The 17,519-nt window shown below is 39.7% G+C and overlaps 1 protein-coding gene across 1 annotated transcript in view; it reads left to right on the top strand.

Moving 5' to 3' along the window:
* Positions 1–17,519, top strand: part of LOC119420650 (glutamate receptor 3) — a 129,825-nt gene that overhangs the window by 52,078 nt on the left and 60,228 nt on the right. Inside the window, exon 4 of the mRNA XM_037688069.1 lies at positions 11,447–11,634. Within this exon, the coding sequence (XP_037543997.1) occupies positions 11,447–11,634 (188 nt within the window). The remainder of the gene's footprint in view (positions 1–11,446; positions 11,635–17,519) is intronic.

Below are 17,519 nucleotides of genomic sequence, written 5' to 3'. Positions count from 1 at the left end.
CGTCGGGAGTCAGATTTAGATAAGCTTGATTCTTGTTTTTTCTTCAGGCAGACAGATTACTTTTTTCTTCAGCCTTGAGTCCATCTGGGCATTCTGGTTCCGAAAATGCCTAATTGTGGGATTCCATTCCACTGATCCACCACGCTGACGAGTCCCAGAAGCCGCAGGTGGCCTGCGATTCTCAATCGCCTCCACCTTACGGTTAAGCTCGTAAACCAGATGATTTAAAGTTCCCACAGCGAGGACCAGTCCTTCACACTGACTCGGAAGCTTTACCATGGTCGAAACTGCTGCTGCCGTCTGCTTCAAAAGTCGATGCCAAAAAGCAGAGTCCCTGCTATCATAATTCCAAATATATAAACGTCTTCAACATCCTCCTGAGACAGGACTGAGAGACACATCATCTGCCACACTCCCCACGAATCCACGAGTCCAGCTGAGACTCCCACAGCGTGAGTCTCAGCTAGACACGCCGGTTCTCCAGGACCTTGTCACTTTGATGAATTAAAAAACGAGGTGAAGAAGAGAGTCCAGGGAGGATGGAGTGGATGGAGAAAAGTTTCAGGAGTTTCAGGAGTGATTTGTAACAAAATACAAGACAGTGGTGAAACCAGATATGTCGTATGGTCTGGAGCCAGTGGCATTAACAAAATAACAGGAGAAAGAACTGGAAGTGTCAGAAATGAAGATGCTATGGTTCTCCTTAGGAGGGACAAGGATGGATGAAATTAGGAATGAGATCATCAGAGGTACAGCACAGGTTGAACAACTAGGAGATATAGTTTAAGATATTTGATATCCCGTAGAAAGGTCAAAGTTGACAACTTTAGCTCTTTTTGCAAGGAATTCCAGGAAACAGGAGCGGAGTAGGAGAAGGCCCTTTTGCTAAGTTCAGTCTGCACTGAGGGAACACTGCAGGTAATTATGTCTTGAGCGTGTATGCTGTAGCTGCACTGACAATGTGACATGTAGGAGGAGATGTATGAAGGCAGCAGACCAAGAAGTGATTTAAAGATAAAATGTACCAGTGAGCGAGTCCGTGTGAAGTTAATGATGACCAGTTAACCAGTGAATACAGGGTGCAGTGATGGTTACGGTAGTTACAGCCAGTCATGAATCTTAGTGCATCGTGATAGACAGCATCCAACATCTGCAGGGTGCTTGTAGGAGCGGTCATGTAAATAATTTCACCGTAATCAATGGAGGGAAGGAAAGTCACAGTTACAAGGCGTTTCCTTGAGTTCAGAGTTAGACAGGATCTGTTTCTGAAAAAGAAACACAGTTTTACTGTCTATTTCTTTACCAAGTTTTTGAGATGAGGTTTAAAATTGGATTCTTATAGAGGTTTATCCTTGGCCATTTCTCGACATACCTCGAGAATGTTTATGGATCTCACCGGAGGACATTGACTGATTACAGTGACCTCAAGAGCATCTGTAGGCGTTGTTGACCGGTCTCGTCTCTTCCTTCTTCCTGCTCGGCTCTACTGCAGAATGTCTACGTAAATATGTGCTTGTTTGTGCGAGGTGTTTTTTCAATATTAGGGTTTTTTTTTCAGCCAAGAAAAAAGTCTGATAGGAATTTTTTTCGCCTCCAACTCCTACATGTGTCCAGTTAACCACTGTATTTTGTCTGTCCAAACAGGTCTCACTTGTAAATGAGTCTTCGAGGCTCAATGTGATTTATCTGTTTAAATAAAGGTTGAATGAATGAAAAAAATAAAGATGTGAATCCACCAAGATTCCCAAGTATTTACAAGAATCGACAGTAGGGACACCATTCAAAGATAAAATAGAAGAAAGGACTGCTGGGACCAACCTCCTCTTTGAAAACAACACCACTTTGGTTTCATCAGCATTTAGGACAAGTTTGATAAGAAACAAATCTGACTGGATGATGTCGAATGCAAACTGGAAAAACTGGAAAAGCTTAGCAACTGTTCTAGCTCGACAATAAACTACTGTGTCATCAGCATAGAAATGTAAGGATGTATCAGGGATGATCTGGCCTACATTACTTATGTAGATTGTGAAGAGGGTGGGACCTAAGACTGAACCTTGTGGTTCACAATCAGATATGTTTCTTATAAAATATTTAAAACACTGGAGTGAGAGTAAATCAAATTGGGGAGTGGTGGCGCAGAGGTTAGAGAGGTGGGCTTGTGACCCGAAGATCGCCGGTTCACGCCCCGGCCCCGACAACATCAAAATTGTGGGTGGGGTAGGTGAAACACACACACTTGCCCCCACCCTCATTCGCCCCACTCTGGGCCCATGAGCAAGGCCCTTAACCCCCACCATGTGCTCCCTAAAAAAAAAACAGGTCTCTCTTGAAAATGAGTTCTCGTGGCTCAATGGGACTAACCTGGATAAATAAAGGCTAAATGAAAATGAAAAAAATGAAATTAGAAAAATGTGTCTGAAAGTGTTTCCAAAAGCCTTACATGTTCTTTATGAGCTTTCCTACCAGACAAATTATAAAACCTTGCATTTAATTATAGCCATGACTTCAGTCATCTGAACAGAACAATGTCTGGGCTGTCAGGTACATACCTTCAGAAGCAACTCATGTAGGATGTGATTTAGTAAGCTAAAGCTGCTCATTTCTGAGACACACAACATCATCATGTTTGTTCAACATTAATTGCTCTGTTTATGCCAAAATATGACACATGTCCTTTCTAATGAAGGCACTTTGTAATTAAAATGTTTGGTATATTGTACTGAAATGTTCTTACTAACCTGTAAAACTGGACCTTTCTTTTCTTTCCTAAGGGTATATTCCAAACAAGCTGAAGCAGGTGTGTTAATTAATCTAGCAAGAGGAGCAGGTGTCTTTAATAGGCTAATGTCTCAGCAGACATTTTCATTTAAAAAGGAGGAGAGAAAGCACAGGTTTATTAATGAGGGTAGAAGTTGGGTAAGAACCCTTGTTAGACGTTTTATGGAACAACCCTTTTAGTGAAGTTGCAAAAGTGAAATGCATCCTTCATTAACACTCCTGAACTTTTACTACTTTTCTAAGTGAAACTATCTGCTGTTAAATAGGCCTATCAGTCAAACAAAAGCTGTACCAGCAACATTTGTATCACATCTAAAGGTAGCCCACTGCATCAGAAACTATTAGATATGTTATTAAGACACCTTAAAACAGTAGTTCTGACCTTTTGAAACATACTTTTGTGCAAAGGTTACAAACATTTAATGTTTTACCTGAACTTTGAACAACCTCATATTATAGAAATAACATTGATTCTGATCAGATAGATAAGCTTGTTCAAGTGGAACCAAGTGAACACTACTTCTTGTCCTCTATCGTAGAGTAACGAGGGGAATTGGAAATACCTTCCGTCCATCTTTTGAACTGAAAAACCTCAAAAATAGGCAATGCATCATCTTCTATTTTGGTGTATGGCTGCAACTAGGTGTAAGAAAGGCCACTATCAAAAATTGGGTTACTATGTCAAAATTCAAAATGGCCACCACCATTTATATATGTAAATTGACCACCCATATAATTTGAGGGAAAAAGGCTTTCTAGTTTTTATTTTGTTTAAAAGCATATTTTGCGCAAATGATTGGAGTGGCTGAAGATTAATCTGGAGCCAAGGCCACCATTTGCCACCCCCTGGCTCCACCGTTGCACCTGTGGATAAAATTGCTCCCTCAACTCGCCAGGATCCGTCACTGCGCTGCCTCAGATAAGCAACAAAATAAATATATACTGGTAAATACATATACGTATATAAATAAATAAATACTATCGCTGTTCTTCTCCACAGTGTAACTCCTGCCCACTTGCATCTCTTGCATCAAAAACATTAAGGTTTGCTTTCATTCTTTGTTCAATTCCAATCCAGAAAATAACACTCGTCTCCAAAACTAAAAACATTCACTATTCAAATATTTCAGTGACAGCGGACGTCGGCATATGATTTGTAATGTGTCAATTTTGCATTACATTTGTCTTTACATATAATTTTATTTGCGTAATGTAATAGAGTATTGGTGATGTAAAAGTTTTTTTTTATGGTGTTATCTAAAATGTTTGAGTTCATAGTGGTGGCCCTCGTAGTTGGAGGGCCACCATCCTGCATGTTTTAGATGTTTCTCTGCTCCAACACACCTGATTTAAATCGATGGGTGATTAACAGGCTTCTGCAGAACATGAAGAAGCAATTCAACCATCGAATCAGATGTCTTGGAGCAGGGAAACCACTAAAGCATGTAAGATAGTGGCCCTCAAAGACCAGGAGTGGACACCACTGTTCATAACAACAGTAATCCGTTTTGGTTTTAAGCTCGCTTGAACCAAGAGCCATCTACAACAGATAAGATGTTAACAGTTCTTAAACGTTCTTTAGAACCCCACTTTAAAACATCTGAACAAGTACTTTAACTCATTCTTTGCTTTTACAGACATTACATCGCAATTTTTCTCCTCGTGAAGTATTGAGACTTGATACTTAAGAGCACCCAAGTACAGATTTTAAAATGAAAACAGAGAGCTGATGGAAGCTGAAGCCCCTGTAGTGCTTCCAAGGTATTTTATCTATGCTTCAAAATTTGGGAGCTTCAGCATCATCTTAAATGATTCTTGATCCTCCACCTCCAAAGTTGTTTGGTGAAGCTTGTGCGAGAGATGTGCCGAGTGTAGACCGGTTGGTTCCACTATGCTCCTGGTTCTGAATATGTATCATTGTTTGGGTCAGTGCTGTATAATTGACTCTGTAAAATGCCCTTAATGGTTGCCCTGCCTGCTGGCTGTTGTAAAGTGTACCATCTGTTTACAAAGTCAACCAAAACTCTGAGTCATTCACATGCCAAATGACAAAGCCCAAGAGACCGAGAAATCAGAAAACTCTGTTGAATGTACAGTTTTGTTCACTTATCTTTAACGACAAGTGCGTATATTAAAATCAACCTGCTCGTACAGTACAGATGTTTAAATCTGAATTGTTCAGTTTAGTTTAGATTATGAATGAAGAAAATAACTCTCAAAGGGAACATTTGTAAATCCCCCAAATCCTTTCCCATGAAACGCATTTCAAATTGTCAGGCGTGTCCCGGCTTATGATGTGGAGCAGATCTGCTTCCATAAGTGATGTAAAATACAGGATTCTTGCTTTAATATCTCTGATGTGATAAATAAAGTCAGGTTTCTGCCATTTCAGGCTGATCAGATCTAATCTCACATCTTATTAATCATCCGACTCCTCCCTGTGCACCCACATGACAGAACGACCCTTAGCCTCTCTGCGGATTAGACATGTAAATCCAGGTCTCCTTCGCCTCTGCAGACCCTCGAGTGACTAATGTGGCGGCACACAGTGAGAGCCACTTGTCTTTAAAGGCCAAACCTGATCTGAGCGCTGTCTGCTGAGCACTTCACGGTGAAGGTCACCGGCAGGGAAAGGGGAGGGGGGGGGGGCAGACATGTCAGCCAGGTTCTGTGCTCTGAATGTTTAGCAGCTCCGTTGGGAACGTGTCGACTTACACGTCTATTAGGATAACCAGTCAGGGACTAAACCAGTTAGCAGCGGTTCCTGTTTCCATCTGGGAGCAGTCGGGCTGAAATGATTATTCAGGTTGAAATGACCAGAATGGAAGGGTGCACCGCCACGTTTTTAATCCAGATTATTTGCTGCTAAATGCTAAGGAGACCAACTTTATTAACTCCAAACCTTTTCCGTGTCCTTCTGAGCCTTTTCAATCATGGCCAATGGATGCCTTGTTGTCGAGAATGGACTTCACAATAAAAGCATCACATTAGTGGCAGCCTGTTGCAGTAGCTCTGATCACATTCTTTAAATACATTTCAGATATAATAATTGATTTTTGAAAGATTTTCCTTTCTGGTTTGTATTTGCTGAGTCATCACTGCTGGTATCTGACACTTTTTATGAGTAACCGTGCCCATTGGAGAGTTGGTATGAAAACAGGAGATGGAGTTTGTTTTCCACAATAATGTATGGAATAAGAACCCAAACCATTAAAAACATTCAAGAGGAAAGGTCACAGGTGTAACAGAGGTGCTACATAAAGAGGTAGAGAGGAGTTTAAATCATTTGTTACCTCAGTTATTATTAGAAATGTAAATAAATATTTCTTTGAGAACTTAATAAGTGGCTAGTTAAAATCAGATGGATTCTATAGCTTGAAAACACTATTTAAACTGCATTGAAATCAAATGAATAAGGATTTTAGCAGATGCAAACCTTCCAAATTGCTCTAAAAATGTTTTTTTATTTAATTTTTATTGAACACTTCTTCTGGACTGTGAAGGTAGCCGCTTCGAATGAGGCTGATAACATTCCAAACAGGTGAAATATCAAGTTGAAGTCTTACCACCTAAAAAAGGTATAATTTAGTAAAAACAAATCAATAATTTAAGAAATTTTTTCAAATACAGTATTTTATAAGGAACATCGGCATGTTAATGCATTTTAAATACATTTAATAATTCTACAAAATGCCAGTGTAAATAGTTTCAGTATAAGTGCTTTGGATCACAGTCTGGACAGAACCACGGGGCTTTTGTTATATTTAATGTTTGTTTCCATCAGAGGGGCTTTGATGCACATTTATATAAACATTTGTTCACACCATCTTTTCAGCAACTAGAATAATGTCTAATATTTTGTGCAATTAGGAGTTTTTTCTGTTCTCTGAAAGCCAGCAGCACTCTGTTACACCTGTTGTTCAGTCATTAATGCATGGGCTCTGTCCTGAAGCAGAGGGTCTTTTACCATTAAAACCAGTCTCCTAAGGATCTTCTGCCATAAAAGTATAGATAATGAAAATATCCTGATCTACATTTCTTTACTCTGTTATTTCTCAACCAGTTTTTCTACATTAAGGTTTTTTTTTTAATACTTTAACTTTTGTTGCTCTGCAAAATGTTTTGTATTATTATAAAATTGCAACGGCTAAGTAAAAATACTATAGTTACATGTTATAGCAGGGTTTTACAAACTTTAAAATAAAGATATTAACATCTTTTACATTATCTAGTTGTTTTAATATATATATATATATATATATATATTATATATATATAATAAGAGTCATTTTTGTTCCCAATGATCGTACATAAATATGAAAGACCGACACCAAAATATGCTTTGTAGAAAAACAACAAAATGTAGTTATAGATATAATAGAAACATGGTTAATGTGCAAAATATTACAGCTTTTTTTTTATTAATGTTTTGCTTTGTATTTAAACAAACAAAACTTTGGGAACCTGACAAGCTGATGTTAGCTACTGTGTTTTTCAGACTATAAGGTGCACTTAAAATCCTTTAATTTTTCTCACAAATCAACAGTGAGCCTTATAATCCAGTGCACCTTATGTATTAATTCTGGTTGTGCTTACTGACCTCGAACCAATTTTATTATTATTATTTATTTTTTAAATGTATTTATTTTTATTTTCTTTGATGGATTTGTTGAAGCGGAATGAACTGAAAAAGTTAGTGTATTGTTTTGTATTTTCTTTGTTACAACTGAACAATGTTGAGAGTTATTGTGAATGAGTTGAATAAAGTTTGACTTCTCTGAATGTTTTGTTTCGCTTAATGCGCCTTATAATCCGGTGCACCTTATAGTCCAAAAAATACGGTAGTTAATTAGCTGCGTTGTAGCAAGACTACAGAAAGCTGTTTATTTCACCAGACATGCTAACTTGGGCGACACAGTGGTGCTGTTGGTAGAGCTGCCACCTCTCAAGGAGAAGGTCGCCAAATCGAGTCCCTGCTGGGGGGCCTTTCTGGGAGGAGTTTGCACATTTTGTCCGTGCATGCATGGGTTTTCTCCATGTACTCCCGGTTTCCTCCCACAATCAAAAAAACATGCACGTTAGGCTGATTGGTAACTCTAAATTGTCTCTAGGTGTGAGTGAGAGAGTGAATGGTTGTTTGTGTTTGTCTCTATGTGTCCCTGTGATGGACTTGAGGCCTGTCCAGGGTGTCCCCCGCCTCTCACATAGTAACTGCTGGATATGGGCACCAGTGATCCCCGTGATTCGAAAAGGAAGAAGCGGGTAAAGATAATGGATGGACACGCTAACTTTTATAGCTTGTTACAAAGTGTTAAAAAAAGAACGTTTGTGTTGCTCCACTGATGAACAAACCATGGCCGCCTGTGTTTCTGACTAGTGGAAACATTTTCAAACAGTTCATTTCTCCTTTAAGTCAAAATTGGAGTTTGCAAATTTCCTTTTTCAGCTGTCAAACACAGCTGACAACTCCAAGCACCAAGTAGAGGAGGATGAGTGCTATGGCACATGTGACCAGAGAAAAACCCGCTCAGGTTCTATCATCTGAATAAAAATCTATTTTAACTGCAGGAATGGGCCAACAAGAAAATGTTGTGATTTAGAGTCAGAGTCAGAGTTTCTTTATTGTCGTTCGCATCTCATGTGGTACATGTGGTGGAATGAGATTATGTACACAGGGTCCCAGTTACATCCAACAATAAAATGTAAAAGAAAAACAGCAAGGAGATCTAAGATATGAGCTAAGAAAAACATCAACTAAATAATACACTAAGCATAAAACAGCAGCACGAACATGAGTCTGTGTGAGCAGATGAGCATGAACACAGCAACATGAAGCAGATCAGCAGCAACATGATGTGATTTTTCACAGTGATTAGAAATCACAACTTATAATATAGCATACCTTAAAACAGGAAACTGTCTCACAACTATCCAATATACAAAGGCCCAGTCTTCAATTGTTTCCCCCCAGTGCACAGACTCTGGTTCCAAAAATACATCATGGTAGTTCTCCAAATAATGAGTCCTTCTGGCTTAAATTCCCAACAGGAAAAGTTAAAGATATTACATCTATTTTCTTTTTGTTGTGATTGTAAACAACATGTTAAATGATTCTGTTGCTTCTGTGGTTTCAAGGACACAAATGATAGAAGGCACAAATAAAAATGGCGGCCGTATTCTTTTTTCTGTAAAGCTCTCCTTTTGGGCATTCTTTTTAGATAATAAGCAGCTGTCAATATTTACAAGTTTTCTGTGTTCACCTGAGTTAAAGATCACGTGTCGTGGCTGTAGGTCATAAAATACCTGTTTAGTGTTTTTAATAAACCCATTCAGTGTGCGGCACCATTGTGGCGAGGCTGAGCCAGGCTCCTGTCAGCTCAGCTCCTTCCTTTCATCACCCTCACACACCCGTTCATCGCATGTCGCAGTCAGCTTTGCAAATTAAACACAATGTGCAAGTTTGTGCTCCTTTAGCAGATCGTTTCAGTTTAGTGTAAGCCACATGTGGTTTATGTAAATCCTCTGACTTGTGAGTTTGTATTTTTCTTTCGGGCATGGAGCAACGGCAGCCACGTTCACTTCAGCAGCTCATTACACACCGTAACCTTGCTTTTTGTTATGGAGGTGACACAGCTTTACCTTAATCTGTGGCATCACTCTTGAGGAAAATTTTATTTTTAGTAATGTTTGTCCCTAAGATTCCTCTTGAAGAAGAATCATTAGCAGTAAATCATAGGCTAAAATAAAATGTGCAAATGCCTGTTTGCAGGATTTTGTTTGTGTTGCTTAGTTTGAAAAGTTTTCTGTGTGCCTGGACTAAAACATTGCTGCTCGCTTTCTAAGTGACCTTGCTGTACTGGACTTGAAATAACAACAAAAAAGGTTAAATCGTGTCATCTGGACCAGTTTCTTTAAGTGAAGAAACGTTTTGTCCCCCATCCAGAGGACTTCGTCAGTCTACGGCCTGCTAACCAGATCTGTCCCATAGGTAGTTTTCACTGCTGTGCTTCAAGCCAACCTCAGCAATCATATTTGGTTGGCAGGCTGACGAAGTCCTCTAGATGGAGGATGAAACGTATCTTCACTTAAAGAAGCAGGTCCAGATGCCACTATTTAACCTTTTTGTTATCTACCTGGATGATTGAGTTGACAAAACTTTTTTGTACTTGAAATAGTTTTTCTTTGTCGGGGGACTTAAAAACACCTCAACCTGGAAATGTGGGCCGGTGTGCCAAAAATCGATGGGCTGCCAAATGGCGGCCGCGGGAGCGTGCACAGGAGGCCAATACAAAAAATTAACAAGACTAACGCTTAAAAACAATTATTTGTTTGCTCAAAATTATGGTAAAGGTGTGTCTCAGTCTAACTTTTGTTTAACAAAAGGACTTCAACAGTCAAATCAGCTGTATTTCAAAAGTATTTGCTGCCTCGGTTTTCTGGGAGCGTGCAGAGGGAGGAAAAAAAAAGAGTAACGCTGTTTGTTTCTTCAAAATTTAACAAGAAAAGCACCTAAAACAATTTTTTGTCTACTCAAAATTATAGCAAAGGTGTGTCTCTGTCTAACGTTTGCTTAATAAATGCACTTTAATGGTCAAAGTACCAGTACCGGTGCAGCTGGTTTGACAGTCGGCCCAAGCAGAGAGCAGAACAAAGGTGGGAGGACTATGGCAAGCCAATTGTGTCATTAATAGCTGGTGAAGATTCTCAGTCATCCAGAACATGGTAAATTCAAAAAAAGTTCAAGAAAAAAAAAGTATAATAAATAAAGTCCAGTTGTTATTGTATTGCACCTTTTTGAATTTGTCATTATAGCCACATTTACCTATTACATGCTAAAACGGCATGCCATATTGCTACTACTACTTTGCTGCCATCTAGTGGCTGAAAATGATACTGCAAAAAAAAATTCTGTCAAAAAGAATGAAAACGGTCATATCACAGCCAAAAATTGGTTTATAAATATGGGGAAAAAAATCCATGAATATGTCGCTTTGACCTATGAGTCACAGGGCATGTAAATTATGCAAGAAACTGCAACTTATAGGCCAAAAAATACGGTAATTAAATATGTACTAGTGACATACACAAATACGTACAGTAAATGTTTTTTACTGACCAGTGAATGGTCCACCCTAGTGGACTAATGAATCCAAGTTTCTGACATTATCGAACGAGTCAACTGTGACCCGTTCAGTAATTTCATTGGTCTTGTTTTTTAACCAGTATTTATACAGGTAGTCTCATTGAGTCACGAGGACCCACCCCCTAAGAGAGACGTGTATTGGGCAGCTCTGTGAGCGCCCGGGTGGGACGAGGCTAAATGTTTTGGTGGCATGAAGCTTGTTAGCCCATTTAAAAAAAATCCCAAAGTTAGCCTCAGCATTGTATAAGCCGCAGTGTTCAAAATGTGTGAAAAAATTAGCGGCTTATAGTCCGTAAATTACGGTAAAAGGAGACTGTGTGTATTCTCTTACCATTCGCCATGCTCCATGTTGCAGAATGTTGTTTCTGCCTCCATCATGTCTGCAAGCAATGCTCAAAAGAGTATTTTATTGTTCACACTTGCTAACAATATAAGACATTAAACATTGCTGAACACTCTCACGGTTCTTTTTATGCACGTGTGCTCGGCTTCTGTGACGCAGCTCTTTCTCCTCTTTTCTAGGTTTTGCAATTCTCCAGGCCATAATGGAGTCAGCCGTAGCCAATAACTGGCAGGTGACAGCTCGCTCGGTCGGGAACGTGGTGGACCCCACAGAGTACAGCCGCATCATCGAGGAGATGGACCGCCGACAGGAGAAACGCTTTCTCATTGACTGTGAGGTGGAGAGGATCAACTTGATACTGCAGCAGGTACAGAGCTGTTAGATTAGCCTGCTCTACTAGAATATCAGGAAGTACAAAACTAAGATTTGGAGTTGTTGCCTATAAATGTGGCGTGGTAGTAGCTGAGATCTGTGTCAAATATTGGCACATAAGGTGGTGGAGTTAAGCTTCTCTTCAGGAAATGCTAGCTTCATTTCTCAGTTTACTCACTCTGTGAAATAGGCCACATCCCTGGCACTCTCTACTTCCTACTTTTCCCTCATCCTTTGTCATTTCCCTGAGCTCCCAGAGAGTATCATCATGATTGTCACATCTCAACACTCTCATTTAGAAATTGTGTTTAAACAGGCAAGCCAGGTCCATTCAATTAAAGCTAGTTATTGTGTGTGTGTATGCGAGAGAGAATGGGCTTGTGGAGGAATCAACCCGCTCATCCGTGTTTCCTAGGTGATCGTCAACTCCTGCGAGCGTTCATTCAGCCTTTGATTATGTGCTTTGCTCACCATCGCTGCACTGCAGAGACTGTTTCAACGTTAGCGTGTGCAAATCATGGATTCTTTTAGACTTTTCTCGCCGACTTCTGTTGTGATTTATAATTGCTTGAAGTTGTTGGATAATCCAAGCCCAGGATGCTCAAAATAAACGCAACACAAACATGCTTTGGGAGAGTTTCTACTCCCTTATAAATTGTCTATACGATCTGTCTGAAAATAATTTTTGTTTTTTAATGTCCTGAAGGGATACATGGTTCTTATCAAAAGTCATTTGCTATCCTTTTGTAAGATTTAAGACATAATTTACATAAATACTCACACACTTCCCTTTGTACTGGAGTGATGGCAGATTTGGGAATGACAAACTTGGCACGTCTTTTCTTTCTTCCGCTCTGCAGCCAGACTCAGTCAAGCTGGACGGAGGCATCAGTTATTTTCCGCTCTCTCTACAGATCCTCCAAGCTTGAACCAGCTACCAGGAATCCAGTTTTTCTCACGTTGTCGAGTTTTCTGTGAATTTTCGGTCCGTTAAAATGTGAACTCTCCCCTCTGGCTGAGTTTGCGAGCACTTCTGAGGTTTTCACTCAAGGTCGCTTCGTGTTTTTATTCTGCTTTCCGTCCTTTGATCCCGAATACTCAATGAGAACACAGAACCACAGAAACAGAACCCTCCCCACAGATTGATGCAGCAATCACCGTTTGTGACTATAGATGATGATCGTGTGAATGTTTTTTACAAAGTTTGTTTTATTAAGCCAAAGGACCTTTTTTCTCATGATCAGACTGATGTTTAGACGCCTTTTTGCAAACTATCAGCAGTTTTTTTCGTGTCCTTCAGAAAGAAATGACTCTGCCTCAGAAGTCTGATTACCAGAGCGCTGCATTGATTGTTGTCCTTCTCTGTCGTCTCCACAAAGGAACTCTGGACCTCATTAAGCTTGTTGACTTCCTGTCTGAGTAAGGTGTTTAAACGTTGTCTGTTCTAATCACTCCTCATCAGTGTGGCTGTGCAGACAGCTCTAAAAAGTCCAAGAAGAAGGGAGGAGGTGTCTGCTTTCCTGCTTTTGATAGTTCCTTTGTTAGATCTGTGCCCTAAAATAATCCTGTCTTTCAGTTTCCTGAAAGGTTTTATTGACCCTGATTTACACAGATGTTCTGGACAAACTGATATCATATACACAACAATGTGTCCATTTGAGCCATAACTCCAGCCAACCTGTACAATCATCACAACAGAAAGACCCAGAGGTCAGAACCACATGTAACAACTCAAATAACCAGAGATCCTGGTTGACAGAGATCTAAATGTGACCAAGTTCCTGCAGAAAATGTAGTTTTGTGGAGATGTGCTGCATAGAAGAGGGCAAGAAAGTTTAAAAGTATAGTTCAGATTTTTTTCAAAGTAGGGTTCAGTGAAAACATTATGAGAAAATATAATTTAACCTGTTGTACGTAGCTCTTTGGGCGACCTCAGATGGAGAAAAAGTGTTAAATTTGAACCAGATTAATGAGCTAACAGCTAGCTCGCATGTGACCACTTCCAAAGTTTTCTGCTGTCTAAAAATAACTCCAATCTCAGACGTTGTAGCTGTTCATGCACATGCTCCTATAAAGCCTTTTAATTATCATTTTACAGCTGGAAGTGTCTCAGACTGCACTAGTGCTACTGCTAGCTGCAGCTGCCACTATTCATGTTTGCAGTTAAGCACAGTGCTCTAGGAACAAAGGTTGTGATTTGTTTTTAAATTAATTTGATTGCAACATAAATTATTTTAAATCAAATTTCAAATATGAACATTTAATATAAAAAGAAGCATTGCTAATTGTTTTATAACTGCACTGCAGTCGTCCCGTCCACCCCTATATGATTCTGTGTCAATAACCAGTTGTTGCAAAACTGACAGTGATGCAAAATTTCATAAAATAAAGTTTGCACGAACTGCTTTGGTTTAGGTTTGTGGCTGGAGTTGTCTTAAGAGGACAGCAATTCAATCTGGTGTTTGCTCACTTTATTATATTTATTTGCTCTTGTTACAGTTGGGGCACCAGATCAGTTTACTGACCAATAACAGGTTAATTAATTTATTCACCTTTATAATCAGTCAACTCTATACATTATATCCAACAAATATTTACCCAAAGAGGGAGAGTTTGTCTTTTGAAATGTTATTGCAAAAACAATGAACCAGAAATAGAATCATCAGCACACAAACAAAAAAATCTAAAAGACAAATAATCTGGAGAAAACTAGTTTAAAGAAGTAATGACTAAAAAAGGATGATTTACCTATCTAAGAAAAATCAAAAATTAATTTGTCAATGATTAATTCTCTTTTATTTGAAAAAAAAAATTATCTGGAGTTTATTTGGGTTTTAATTCACACAGAAATTTAGATAAAGTTCAACTCTATGATAAATATGATGAAGGATTTTATTTATTCAGCCAGATTATCAGGTTATTTATAAGCCTGCAGGTGGAATGTTTTATATGAAGTTGCATCAGCTTAAAATGTTTAATAAGACCCAGTGTTGCTTTGATGTCATCACCAGGTGGAAAATAAATAAATTAAACTAAAACTAGCTGTTATCTTCTTTGTCCAGTTAAGTTAAATGAACCTTTTTCCAAACTGAGGTCGTTTGAAGAGCTAACGGGGATTCTTCACGATCTTGGAGCTCAAATTAAAACCTCTTTAACTCCTCGGGTTCAGTCAGTTTTCTGTGTTCGGTTGAACTAATCCACGTCTGAACCTTCTGTTCTTCACAGATCTTTTGTAAAGCTGAACCTGTGAGTTTATCTCTGACCTTCTGTTCGATACAGTTTCTTTCATTTCAGGGAGAATTGAGTTTGAACACTTTAAAAAAAAAACAAATTAATCAAAGAGAAGTTTTCTTTCTTCCATCCATTCACTCAGAAGGTTTTATTTACAAATCTCATTGCGTTGCATCATGCTTTTTCCCGTGGACTGGGAGTGGGACATCTGCCGGTCAAACCGTCCCTCCAGATGTTCGAGAGCATCAACACACCGGCGTCTCGTGGGGATGATTCCTTTCAACGCGCTGTGACACCAACACTTTCTTTAATGTATCATCAGCTCCTGTGTAAGTAGGACACACTGTCCCATAACAGCAACAACAATGAGCCTACTATAAATAGCCTAGCCTCCTAGCCCGAGGGAAGCTCTCTCATGGAGGCAGGAGTGAGCAAAACGTAACTGAGATCATTCAGGCATCAGGAAACAACTGATCTGAGCATGGTGCGTTTTTCAATCAGCGAGTCGCTTATCATCCCCTCTCCCTCTGAAACATGCAGCCAGCCTGGCGTAACCACTCAGAGTTATTAATGAGCACACAGAGTCGTTTATTATTCAGTTTTTGTCAATAACTTTAGTCATTAAGGTAGTTTCTCTGCGGTTACAGCGTTTATGTGTTGATTAATGCGCTGTGGGATATTGTTGTTTTTCTCCTGCCACTTTTCAAAGTATCAGCTCACTCATCTCTTCAGCCAAGTAAAGACAGAGTAATAATGCCTTTAAGGCTTTTCATCAATAGTAGAAGTACGGTGGATTTGTTACCGCTGTCAGAGAGGATCCATCTCCTCCCGCAGAAGTGGAAAGCGGGGAGATGTTGTGGTAACTGAGCCGTGGAGTGCGAGAGAAATGGGAGGAGAGCTGAGCACCCAGAGGTGCACTGGAATTCCACACTCACTGAACTGGAAATGAGATATCGTAGTTGGATGAGAAATGGGAGAGCTTTCAGTTGTTTAGTTGGGATTTGGTTTGAGTCGTTTGAATCTCTGCAGCAGAGTTAGTTGACGGGCAGTGATTAGGTTTTATCTTCTGGTTCGTTCAACCGGTGAACCAGACCTCAGAGTTAGAGTTGTTAGGGTGGTTTGTATGTGAAGGGAGTTTGGATCGCTCATCACAGTCGGGTGAACCAGCGGACAGTTCTTATTCTGGCCCTTGAAAAGTATTAAATCAAGCTGTATTTCTGACGTGGTGGAAGCTGAGAGTCATCCCACCTGTACTCCATCTCCATCTTCTACCGCTTCTCTGGAGTTGGGTCATAAATGCAACAGGTCCAGTAGGAAAAAAAACAGACCTCCATTTTTCCAGCGAGGTTCTCCAGCTCCTCTTGTCTTGGGATCCCAAGACGTTCTCAAGCAAAATAGATGTACAATCCTTCCAGTGAGTTCTGGGGTTTCCACAGAGCTTCTTACCAGTGGGTTGTACATGGAAAACCTCAAAAGGGAGGCGTCCAGAAGACATCGTAATCAGGTGCTCGAACCAACTCTGCTGACTCCTTTTGATGCAGAGGAGCAGCGACTCTACTCCGAGCTCCTCACCTTATCTCCAAGGCTGAAGTCAGCCACCCTATGCTCATTTTGGCAGCTTGTATCCAGGATCTCGTTTTTTAAGGTCCATGATTCAAACCTCATGACCACAGATGAGGGTTGGATTGTAGACAGACCAGTAAATCCAGAGCTTTTCCTTTTGACACAACACTTTCTTCACCACAACTGACCGAAGCAACACACTCATTACCGAGGTAAGGCCTTGATCTGTTGATCCATCTCCCGCTCCATCCTACCATCACTCAGGAACAAGACACCCAGAAACTTAAACTCCTCCACTTGAGGCAAAGACTCCTCCGACCTGGAGGGGACATTCCACTTGTTTTTGTTTAATAATTAATAATTTCCTGCTTCCTCATCATTTCCAATATTTTTTGCCTCACAATGTCAATATAGTGTGTTTTGCTTAGCCTTGTGTGTCACAAGGCTCAGGTTTAGGTCCCACTCTTTTTACAATTTAGATAAATAATGTAGGTCAAAACATTCCTGACACATCCTTGCATCTTTATGCCGATGACACTGTTGTTTATTGCCGAGCTAACACCAAGGCCAAGGTTTTCCAGCTTTAACAGTCTACATTTGAAATCATTCAGTCAGACTTTTATTCCATCTCAAACTGGTGCTAAATGCTGATAAAAGCAAAGGAATGTTGTTTTCCAACAGAAAGTCAGTGCCAGCAGTTCTTCCTCCTATCTCATCCATGCATGGTGTTCCTATTGAGTTTGTACATTCTTACACATAAATGGGAATTTGGGTCGATGCACATCTTTCTTTTAAACCACATATCGAAAACTTAATATAGAAACTGAAATTAAAACTGTTTTTTTTTTTTTTTTCAGAAATAACTTTGCATAACTGCTACTTTCCTACCAGCCATTGACTATGGTGACATTATTTACATGAATTCCCCTGCCAGCTGTTGGCAGATGTTGGATGCTGTCTACCATGGCGCGCTAAGATTCATAACTGGTTGTAACTATCGTACTAATCACTGCACTCTGTATTCCTTGATCAGTTGGTCATCATTATCTACACATAGGCTCTCACAATGATGTGTATATATATATA

The sequence above is a fragment of the Nematolebias whitei genome, chromosome 14 (genome assembly GCF_014905685.2).
Source record: "Nematolebias whitei isolate Nwh7 chromosome 14, NemWhi1, whole genome shotgun sequence".
In the NCBI taxonomy this organism is placed as follows: Eukaryota; Metazoa; Chordata; class Actinopteri; order Cyprinodontiformes; family Rivulidae; genus Nematolebias; species Nematolebias whitei.
The sequence above is the reverse complement of the archived record's forward strand: the minus strand, read 5'-3'. Positions and strand labels throughout refer to the sequence as shown.